This window comes from Cololabis saira, chromosome 17, assembly GCF_033807715.1.
Source record: "Cololabis saira isolate AMF1-May2022 chromosome 17, fColSai1.1, whole genome shotgun sequence".
Classification (NCBI taxonomy): Eukaryota; Metazoa; Chordata; class Actinopteri; order Beloniformes; family Belonidae; genus Cololabis; species Cololabis saira.
Window position 1 is genome coordinate 5,853,998 of NC_084603.1, and position 12,249 is coordinate 5,866,246.

At 38.9% G+C, this 12,249-nt stretch overlaps 1 protein-coding gene across 1 annotated transcript in view; it reads right to left on the minus strand.

The window, feature by feature from the left end:
• Positions 1 to 12,249, minus strand: part of lmbrd1 (LMBR1 domain containing 1) — a 71,546-nt gene that overhangs the window by 10,987 nt on the left and 48,310 nt on the right. Inside the window, exons 12-14 of the mRNA XM_061744656.1 lie at positions 10,492 to 10,596; positions 10,261 to 10,410; positions 5,263 to 5,326 (exon numbers count right to left, since the gene is read on the minus strand). Of these exons, the coding sequence (XP_061600640.1) occupies positions 5,263 to 5,326; positions 10,261 to 10,410; positions 10,492 to 10,596 (319 nt within the window). The remainder of the gene's footprint in view (positions 1 to 5,262; positions 5,327 to 10,260; positions 10,411 to 10,491; positions 10,597 to 12,249) is intronic.

Consider the following 12,249-nt stretch of genomic DNA (forward strand, 5'->3'; position numbering starts at 1 on the left):
CCCCTTCCCTCCTTCTTCCCTTCCTTCCTTCTTTCCTTGTTTTCTCCCCTTCCCTCCCTCCCCTTCCTTCCTTCCTTCCTTCCTTCCTTCCTTCCTTCCTTCCTTCCTTCCTTCCTTCCTTCCTTCCTTCCTTCCTTCCTTCCTTCCTTCCTTCCTTCCTTTCTTCCTTCTTTTTTCTCCCTTCCTTCCTTCCTTCCTTCCTTCCTTCCTTCTCCCCTTCCCTCCTTCCTTCCTTCCTTCCTTCCTTCCTTCTCCCCTTCCCTCCTTCTTCCCTTCCTTCCTTCTTTCCTTGTTTTCTCCCCTTCCTTCCTTCCTTCCTTCCTTCCTTCCTTCCTTCCTTCCTTCTTTTTTCCCCTTCCTTCCTTCCTTCCTTCCTTCCTTCCTTCCTTCCTTCCTTCCTTCCTTCCTTCCTTCCTTCCTTCCTTCCTTCCTTCCTTCCTTCCTTCTTTTTTCCCCTTCCTTCCTTCTTCCCTTCCTTTTTTTTTCTCCCTTCCTTCCTTCCTTCCTTCCTTCCTTCCTTCCTTCCTTCCTTCCTTCCTTCCTTCCTTCCTCCCTTCCTTCTCCCCTTCCCTCCTTCTTCCCTTCCTTCCTTCTTTCCTTGTTTTCTCCCCTTCCCTCCCCTTCCTTCCTTCCTTCCTTCCTTCCTTCCTTCCTTCCTTCCTTCCTTCCTTCCTTTCTTCCTTCTTTTTCCTTCCTTCCTTCCTTCCTTCCTTCCTTCCTTCCTTCCTTCCTTCCTTCCTTCCTTCCTTCCTTCCTTCCTTCCTTCCTTCCTTCCTTCCTTCCTTCCTTCCTTCCTTCCTTCCTTCTTTTTTCCCCTTCCTTCCTTCTTCCCTTCCTTTTTTTTTCTCCCTTCCTTCCTTCCTTCCTTCCTTCCTTCCTTCCTTCCTTCCTTCCTTCCTTCCTTCCTTCCTTCCTTCCTTCCTTCCTCCCTTCCTTCTCCCCTTCCCTCCTTCTTCCCTTCCTTCCTTCTTTCCTTGTTTTCTCCCCTTCCCTCCCCTTCCTTCCTTCCTTCCTTCCTTCCTTCCTTCCTTCCTTCCTTCCTTCCTTTCTTCCTTCTTTTTCCTTCCTTCCTTCCTTCCTTCCTTCCTTCCTTCCTTCCTTCCTTCCTTCCTTCCTTCCTTCCTTCCTTCCTTCCTTCCTTCCTTCCTTCCTTCCTTCCTTCCTTCCTTCCTTCCTTCCTTCCTTCCTTCCTTCCTTCCTTCCTTCCTTCCTTCCTTCCTTCCTTCCTTCCTTCCTTCCTTCCAAAAATCAGCTTTACACAAAAAACTTCATCAACGGGAATTTATCGTTTTTACCGCGACATGACAAATTCTTATCGTGGGGAATTTTTTGACGGTATATCGTGAACGGTAAAATATCGCCCATTCCTACTGTGTACTACTGTGACTGGAAATACAGAGATGCCGGACGGTAAGTGAAACCAGATGAGTCTTGCTGACCTTTGCCTATACATGAGATCTCCCAGAAGAAATCATTTCAGCTGAAATGTAGAGTGAACTATTTAAAGGAAAGGGATATGCCAAAGCCACATCTTCAGAATGTATGTTCGTGAACATTAGGAAGAAAACAAAGGGAGATTTCTGAGCACCTAAGAAAACGAGGGGCTGTCTCTCATCAGGCTTCAAATGACACAAGCATATTTTCTTTTGATGCCACTGATCCACTGAGACTGTGCACAAAGACAGAAAACTTAAAAGGATGGCTTCTCTCCCCACGGGTGGCCCGTGAACAAAGATCACTCCAAGAGGAAGCTGTGTAACAGACTGTGAGGCCACAAAGGAACAAAGAGTAGCTGATACATTTCTTTTGGACAAACCAGGCTATTTTAGACTAATTTGGCCAAAATAGAGCATTTTGGTAGATTCATGCACCTATGTTGCCAAAGCTGGGCTCAAGAATTTTCCAACCTTAAATGGAACAATTAAAGATTTTATCCATCTGTCCATACACTTCATTTATCCAAGTTCGAGTTGTGGGGGCAGCAATTAAGCAAAGGGGCTCAGAAGTCCCTCTCCTCGGGAACTTGTTACGTTTTCTGATATCTGAATATTTTTCCTTCCTAAACATTTTTTCTGTTTCTTTCATATTTTTATTATTATATGATTTTAATTATATATAGATTGACGACGTCCACGGGTAACATAGTGTCTTTTTACTGTTAGGAAAAGGAATTTCTCTGCAATATAAGAATATTTAAAAATATAGCATATTACAAACATATAAAATGGTGAGTAGCAGTATCACACTGGTTTCTGTGTAGTTTGCATGTTGTCCCCTTGCATTCGTAGCTTTCAAGAAACAAGGTGCATGGCGTCTACAATGCTGCCACATCTATATAAATAAATATCAACCGGAAATTGAGAGGAAAAACAGAAGACCTGCCATAAATGACACCATAACTGGAATACAGTGGAACGTAGAAGTGCTAGCCTTGGTAGCTGTACCAGACTTTCTAGCTAACGTATTTCATTAGTCAGAAAGTCGTGATGTACAGTAGTAGAAATCATGAAAACACAAGTTGTGACTGTACTGTGAGCTGCTGTGAGAGTGGGCTGTGACAACTGAGTGGCTTGACCTGAAAAAAAAAAAGCCTCTATTATAAGTTTCATAATACCTTCAAGACACTGTCTCTCTTCTAAGTTAGAATCATTTAATTAATCATGACTGCTGATATATTGCAGGAATCCGTCACAAGATCTAGCTTTAAAAGACCAGAAACATCACAGTAAATAAACCGTATCCTGGTTAATTAGGTATCACTCAAGAGTTAAATGAAGTGTATCAGCTCCACCAAGGTGATGGGCAATGGAAAAAGCCTGTTAAATGTTGGTGTGTGTGTGTGTGTGTGTGTGTGTGTGTGTGTGTGTGTGTGTGTGTGTGTGTGTGTGTGTGTGTGTGTGTGTGTGTGTGGGCAGCCCTGGATCAGTGGGCAGAGTAGGTTGTCCAGATGTCAACTGCATGGTTGGTTGGCTGTGTGACTGGCTGAATGAGAAACTCATTGTAAAGTGCTTTGTTGAACCTAGAAAAGGTTAAAAAGCTGCTTATATAAGTGTTGACCATTTACCATTAAAGCTGTTATATGCGATACTGGCCTTGATAGAGGATGCACTCTCAGTGGGATCTTGGTTTGTTTATGTACTAAGTAGAAAGCTATTTTTGATTTGACTTTTTAGAGAATATATGACATTATTGAGAATAAGATATATATATATATATATATATATATATATATATATATATATATATATATATTAATAAGATATATAAGAGAATAAGATATATATATATATATATATATATATATATATATATATATATATATATCGTATTCTCTTATATATCTTATTAATATATATATATATATATATATATATATATATATATACATATATACACACACTCACATATATACACACATATACAGTATTTACATATATGACACCATTTGCCCTTTAATGATTTATAAATCTCTCTGTTGTACTTCTGCTCTCATACAATGTCAGCTGGGACTGAATCTGGCCCCCTTTGACTAGTATATGGAGACATGTATTGAAAATCCTTATTTTCAAAACAACAGGCCTTAGAAAAAATAGAATGTGGTTGTGAATACACAGTTTACTACACTGTTCTGAAAGGAGGCCTGGGGTAGATTATGGGTTCTTTTCAATATGATATGATTTCTCAGGCTGAGAATTTCAGAAAAAAATGAAGTCATATTTTATTCATAGCTTGAAAAACTTTGAATTTTACCAACTCTGGTGATAAAACTGCAACATAAATGTGACAACAACCAACAACAACATTTTGATGAAGTTAAAATCAATTCCTCTCAAACTTTTCAGATAAGTTCAAGCATCTGGTTCAGCTAATTAATTTTGGCAAACTGAAGAACCCATTTTATGAGTAAAATGTGCATAATACACCTCAGGATAAAGACTAAATATATTCATCTACTGTATATATCAGAGTACTGTGAATAAATAATATCTTGCCTTTAATCTCTGTAGTGATTCTCCGCAGTCAGCACAGTAGGGAGACTTTGAAGTAGGGCTGAAAGGTATGCTTTTTAATTCATATTGGTCATAAAAAAATGTATAATCAGACAATTCTGTTAATATCGATATGAACTGGCTGTCTATATGGCGTCCTCCGCTCTGAGGATGAGCAGCTTGCGGACATCCTTGTCCTCTTACCAATAAATCCCAACCAGATCCAACATCAGACCTGACCCGTGACTAAGTGTACCCTCGGAGGCAGGTTTTTGAGGGAGCCAGCTCAACATCCAACCCCAGGTAAGTTTATGTAAAAAGGACAGGCGACATGCTAAACTGGGGTAATAAATACAGCGTACCCAGCAATGTCAAAGGGTCATATGCTGTTAATCTTGTTTTTAACTATGAATATTTATTTTAGACAAACTAAAACAAAGCTAGACAGGCAAACATATTGACTGGCACAGATTAAAAAAGGGTGATCCTCACGAGGCGGCAATCCCATCCCATCACGTAAACCCAGTAGGATGTAGCTCCATAGCTACATGGAGCAAAACTGGGGAGGAACCATGATCAGCCACAACATTACAGGCACTGACGGATAAAGTGAAGCATTGTTGCAGACCAAACACATGCCCCATAGCAATGACACCCTGCACGTATGACATACTTTTGCCAGGGTGAAAAAAACCTCAACAAAAAACAAGCAAAGGTTCAAAGAATATGAGGAAAAAAAAGCCTCCAGTGAACAGCCAACCTCCAAACTGTCAATGTCCACGATTCCTGCATTATCGAATTATTAATTTCATAAATACAGATGTTGTATGATACAGTACAAATGTGTATTTCATATCAGTCGATAGATCAGCACTATAGGAGCCACTCCACCATCAACAGGGCCAAGCCCTGAGCATTAATACCATGAATCAAGCAACAGAACAAATGTCACTAATGTGATGCACATTTGCACATTTATGTTTCCATGGTAATGTACCCCGCTGTACTCTTAGTATTGGCATGGGAACAGCAACAGCCACGACGGGCATGAGTTTGTTCTTGGAATAATTGCCTCTAATGATTGACGAGTATTAATAAACGTTACTAAGAAGTGTTCTGCATTAAATGCACTGTCCTTCATGTCTTCTAATATAGTCAGCTTGGGAGGAGTGAACACATGATGCTGTGGTGTGAGTTTTTCTAACATTAGTTAGTGCTGGACCACTGCTTCCTTTCGGTGGTCCTAGCAATGGCAAAATTACGACACACTTACCCTCGGGTGCATCTGCGTCACATATCTTTGTGGTGCCAATGGTAGTATTTCCTGGTGCAGGCGTCTAGTAAAAAAAAAAAACAACAAAAAAAAACGCACAAAATTTAGTACAACTAAAATCTATTTCATGCAGTACATGAGGATTTACATGAGTACATAAGGAAATGGAATACAAACATTATTTAATGAAATAAAATAAATCTATGGAAGGCAAAGATCAAACCCAATACTAAAGGCATGCTTGGACACTCTGCCACACCAGCTAAACTGTCAGATACTGGCACTGATTAGGTTAAGGTGATTTGATGTTTCACATTCCTAAGTATCCTGCATCAGACTTTCATGTTAGCATGCCAGCCCTCTGAAACAGAACTCCTGTGCACCAGATATTGTTCAATGTGAGTCATATGCATCAACAAGAACAGGAAAAAGAAGAGAAAAAACGTAATATTACTGAGACTATATTGAAGCAGGAGATTTGATTGAGGCAGGAAACAAACAGTTCAGGATCCAAGCAATCACCGCTATGTAATTGGGGACATTTTTGCAATGGACTATTTTCACTTTCCTTCCCTGTTTCTTTGTTTAGCGTACCAGCCGAGGAATGAAGGCAGAAATCTGAAAGTATTCTGACATGTTCACCCACACTTGTGGCGCGATTACCAATATATATATATCCTACATCCGGAATCACACAAAGATTCCAATTCCGAGGTGAAAATCTGAATTTATGATCGGGTTTCTATTTCCACATGCCCCTGAAAAAATCTGATATGTGTCAAACTGCCCATAAAGCCCTCAGGTGACACTGAATTAGCAGAAATATATTAGTTATAACACCAGGCACGTCTAGTGCATTCACAATTGCAAGTCACGTGTGTGTGTGTGTGTGTGTGCGTGTGTGTGTGTGTTTGTGTGTCGACGACCTTTACTGTTTTTACACAAGCACACCGAGTGTTATGGATCATTGGGGCAATACCATGTACCTTCTTTTAAGAGGTTAACTTGCAGCTAAGTGCTTCTAATCATCAGCTCTTGATGATTTAATCATTATCAGGTGTGGAAGCCTCTACAAAAGCAGATGTTTGGGCAGTTTGCCAGTCTGGAGCCTTCAGGTGTGTGTGAACACAATACAAAGAGGGAGAGGCATAAGCAATGTTCTTAGAAAAGCAATTCACTGCACAATTATCTGTAAAAGGGTTTTAAAGCGATTTCTAAAAACTTGGAATTCATTGATCTAATGAGAAAAATGATGACAGTTGCCAATATTTCCAGAAGATTCCGGCAAGGTCCGACCATGCAACGCTAAGAAAAAAAAAAAAAAAAAAAGAGGGCTTCATCTCACTCCAACGGGATAAAGTCCATTACAGCACAATGAGAAGAATAGTCGAGAAAGGTTGCAACGAGAAAGCTTCTTCGGTCTAAAAAGAACATGGAAGCACATCTGAGGTTTGAAGAAGTGCATCTGAACAGACCACAGGACTTCTGAATCAATGTCTTATGGACAGATATGACCAATGTCATAAGTTTTGTCGCTAATGCCGTGTTTTGCAAAAAACAATCACATCATTTGAGTAGAAACACCTCATGCCCACTGCCAAACACAGCAGTGGAGGGGGGAGGATCTAAAGAGGTCCTGTAACAGGACACTGATATGAAGCACAACAGCTAATCTACATTAGAATGACTGGGAAAAAAATAAAAGTATAAAATAAATGATGTTTTGGAATAACCTAATAAAGTCCAGATCTCAGCATAAATGAAACACTGTGGTGGTAGTTTAGGAAATCTGTGCATGAGGGAATGAAACCTCCATGAACTGAAGAAAACACATATTAGAAGATACTGATGTAGGTATCTATGTTGGTACGTAAATACTTTGAACTGGACTATAAACAGGATCTGAAACAATATACAGTGTGCTAAAGGTCTGGATGCTCGTTTACCCTCCAAACATCTTTTCAGGAAAGGCATGAAAACACAACGTCCAACCATTCAAAGACAGCATTACTTTGTAGCTTCGTACTATTTTATATGAATTATCAGTCAAATATTTACTGGTATGTTTCAAGAAAAGTTTAATTCTCTTTTTAAAAGATTCTATGGTTTACCATCTATGTGATAAGATTGTAGATTTGACAAGATTGATACGATTTTGGCAAGATAGTGTATCATTAAAGCGCTACCCAACAACAATAACCTGTTTCTAAAACTTTAAGGGCCACCTGCACTGCCAGTTACCACGTGTCACTTAGCTGTGGTTTAGCATAAAAATCTTAATCTGCAGCTGAGCTCAAAGTTGAATGTGACTGCAGTGTTACGACAACTTAGCTGAGTCACAGTTAAACTGGCTGGAAATTCCAGGTACACTACCATGTCAAAATTATCAGTGTGAAATCAGTTAGGTTTTATGTACAAAATTGTATCCACTGTATTAAATAAAATACATCTATTACATCACTTTGTCAAGAAAGCACAGGAATCTGAAATGATTTCTTATCAATCAAGTGCTTGATCTGGTTTATGCTTGAATCATAATTATCGACATGCACTGACACATTAAAGGCCACTTTAAGTTGGAGACTGGCAAGATATGCAAAAACCTCCCAATAGCCTTGATGTGTGACTGAAATCTGTCATGTCATAATGCCATTTAAGGTCAGCAGACATAAGCAGAAACTCCCCAGTACAACTATCAGGCTAAACCTCACTACACACATCACTACAGTCTTAAAAGCTGTGCATGATATCACACCCATTAGCAGTGTGAAATCAAATCAGTCAGTCAGACATCAGACAAGCTACCAACTGGTGTAATTAAAGTTTGTCTTGTACGAGAGCTGCTGCCCAGTAGCAGGTGCAGCCTATTTTGACTGAAGCATTTATAAAATGAGCTTGCAAAGAGACCGCGAAAATTACTACTGAACATGGCTAGAAGTGTATATTACAGCAATGCCCATGAGATTCGGTGCATCGCCCATGTTGTCCAGTGCATTGAGTACATGAAAATATACCGTGGACAGCAAGGCTGAATGGTACATCCTGATGGTCCAATTTAACAGCAGGTTCCCTGAGGACAGGCCGAGAAGCGCAGAGAATTTAAAGGGCTTATGATAGTCTGTGAAGGTTGATGTGCGAAATACACTCAATGACAGAATGTGCACAGCATAAAATCTGGACTCGGCATTCCAGGAAATGTCACAACTCCATCTGGATCTTCTGACACTGAGGGTAGTGGTCTTTCCTTAGCAGACCACTGAGGTATTATTGTAAATACAACACGTGTGTGCGTATTTCTGCACTGCACCATGATCTTGCTGAAAAAAATAATGTGGAAACAAATATACTTTCTGTTCCTCTATACTTTAGAGCAGTTTCCCCACTGTGTTTTAGATGTTTCCCTACTCAAACACACCTGACTGGATCACCATCAGCTTGTCATAGAGGTCTACACATGTCTGGCAGTGGTCCACTAATTTGAACCAGGTGATTAAATCTTCAACTCTGAATACTAATCTAAATAATTTAAATAAAACATGGAAATAGAAATATAAATGAAGGATAGATTTAAATAAAAATGTCGTTGTTAGTCGCCAACAAGGTAATAATAATAATGTATGGTAATGTAGACATTTATTGGTAACATTGGCTTTTATTTGCTGTGCTATAGACAAAAACAGCCTCAGGGAGCGACGTGACCAGCAGCAAGAACAGTGTGTTCATCTCTGACAAAAACATGTTGCATCCCATTACATTAAAGCCAATGCAGAGGGGTGTCCTATTTCATTTGAACAGCTTTCAACCGCAACTCCTCATCCCTCTGTTCCAAAAGCCAAAGGGAACAGGAAGAGGAAAGGGAAGGAGAAAGGGGAGGTCTCCAAAACAGTGCTGTGATTGGCCCTGAACCTCAGGTAAACAAGTAACAGTGCAAACAGCCACATGACTTGTCAAAAATTTAAATTCAAGTTAAGCCAAGGTTAAACAGATTAATAGATATGACCTGGAAAATGATGTATGTGGGCTTTAAATTTTTACTTACAGGTACAAGAAAGTAAAAAGTAATTTGCAGACATTTATCACTGATTTCTCTAAAAAAGGATGTATAAAATGAATGCACCAAAAACATATAAAGTTAGGGTTTTTAATTTCCACTAGTACTTAGCATTTAATTAAATAATAAATCATCTTATCATTGATCCTTACAGGAAGTAGAAAAGTAGAAGTAGAACACCCACGTTCATAGTTCTGATCCTGTACCCCTTTGGCTGAACAGTCGCTTATCTGTTATTGAATATAAAAGGAGTATTTTTGTAAATCAAATGCAGAATCATCCCTCACTACAGTTACATATACATGTAGGGCAAGTAAAGTATATTGAAGTAACACTGTAGAGTGGTATATATATATTCATATTAACTATATTGTTTGTGGAGTAGGCTATATATTTGACTGCCTTGGCGAAGAAAAAAATAAACAAAAAAGATTTTTTCACCCTGAAGAAAAAAAAGACAAAAAGAAAAATCAGCAGGGAAGAATATTCTGTGTTTACCTTGTGAGTCATAGTTTTAAAATGATTCTTTTCTCTCATCTAAAGGCAAGACGTTCCAGCAAAACACCACCATGGTTCATTTAAATGATGATGCATAAAAAAATAACTTTTTAGACAGAGCGCACACACAAGGGTGCACTGAAACCAAATGTGCACACCCACACAGAGAACACAGTAGATGTACATCTGATCACACAAAGGCTATACTGTTAAACAAAAGATTCACAAAGCCACAACGTCTGACAGATAGACACATTTCAAAAAGAACAAGAGTCTAAAGGCCCGGCTGCCAGTCCAGAGAGACCGCACTACTGCCTACACCAAGCTGGACCAAAGAGGTTTGAACACACCGGCTGTGGTGCTATTGTTAGAAACCCACCCTTACCCAGCTCTCAGGGAGACCAAAAACCAGGAACAACACAGAAATCTGAGTGTTTTTTTTTCCTCACCTGTACAAGATATTTCTGGCTGCCATACATGACATATTGTGGGGCCAGACTGTAGATCATGTAACTGGTGTGTAGGACAATCAGGAGAAGAATCATGCAGAGGAAGAGAAGAGCCTGGGGACGTGTTTTCTTGGGTCTTATTTTGTACAGCTAAAAAGAAAAAAACAACACACTGTTAACAGTATATTTACCATTGCTTTAAGGTCAAACTGAAATAATGCTTGTTCTTACTCTTATCCAGAAGAACCAGATGCCCATGTTGCGAATGCCGGCCATGGACGTGAGCACAAAGTACATGGTGATGATTGTGATCAGGATGTAATCCAGGGGAAAAACCTTTAAAATCAGGAACATAAGTCAGCAATATTTATTTTGTATACATGCCAGAGTAACACAACTATTGCATTTAGATTTAAACATTGAGAATGGCCACATTTGAAAAAAAAAAACAAAACAACTTCCTCATTAGTTCAGAGCATTTCTGAGCTGCTCAATGTGCATCATAAAAAACTACTGAACACCACCAACTATTATCGTCTGGAACCGCAAATATCCAGACTTACTCCACAAGCCCATACAAACAATATTAGATACCCCAGACATAACCGTAAATACTGATCCAAGACATTTAATCAATGCTATTTTCAATTATGAACATTTTTATTGGTCTGAGCTCTCATTTTCGAGCAGTATAACAAGTAATACCAAGTTCAACAGAGCATTTTCTAATCCATGTCCATAACCAGCAGCAGGGAGTTAGAGGAAGGAAGAAATAGCAGTTATTTAATTTTCAATCTAAAATGTCACATTTTAAGTCTTCTATCAACAAAATATCCAGTATTCCTAAAAAAGAGAAAATGTAGTTGACCAAAACTAACAGGCTTATGCTGCACATAAACATGTTTTTCTACCTTTACAGCTACATTTACCATATGTTACCACATATATTTTCTATAGTAGACTGTCAAACCCAACTTATAACACTTATAACAGTCTGTGTGGTGCAGTGTAAATGAAAAAAGTGAATGTTTGGATACTGCTAGCATAGTTAGAGGCACCACTTGGCATGCCAGGCCAATTCTTGGGCCCCCCCGAGGGCCGACCAACTTTGAATCACAACAGAGCAGTGACAATGAGGAGAATTTACAATGACAGCAGTCGGCTGGCGGAGAACTCCGTAAAAGCGGCCGTGCCGCTATCTTGCCCTCTTGCTGTGTCTTACGTTAACAACCCTGATTAGAACAGGTCTTTCAAAATAAAGAGAAGCTATCCATCCATCCAAAAAACAAGGAGCAAGAAAAAGCATCAAAGAGTTGTAAGTGGTGCAGGTAATTCATAAGCTAATTTAGCTTAGAGCAGCTCAGTCTGTCCTGCTAATGTAAAGTGTCTCAGTAAAGACACCTGCAATTGACTTGTTTACTCAGCGAGCATGCTGAAAATAAAATAACTGTCTTGGACAAAACCCGTTCTCCAGCTATCAAATCAAAGCTGTATCCGGTTAAACTTAAATGTCAGGCTAAGAATGCTAAATTATAAAATTAATTTGCAACAAATTTAGAAACTGTATTACTAAGGTGCAGGGATGGAAATAGTTGTGCATTGTGTGTCGATGGTGTTTGTATTTTATTTTGAAATAACACAAATGTGGACTATCTAAAAAAATGTTCTTTCGCATTTATGGATTATTTACTTTATAAGGCTGATTCATTAGTTGATTCATTGGTATAACCAATAAATAAATAACAAAAAAAAACCGTTAAAGATGCGAGCTACTGTGTGAAAATTGACTTATATAATTTACATGGTATATTTCAGTTTAGAATCATGAGGTCTGATGCCACACTCATGTGGAGAGCAATGATCTTTTATTTTTGCAATTTAACATGTATTTTACAAACACTTACAGCTTTATTAGTGGTGCCAGTAAGAAAGGTTTAAAATGCAATTTAAGCCACCTCATTGACTGTGTGCAGCTACCTTTGTACTTGA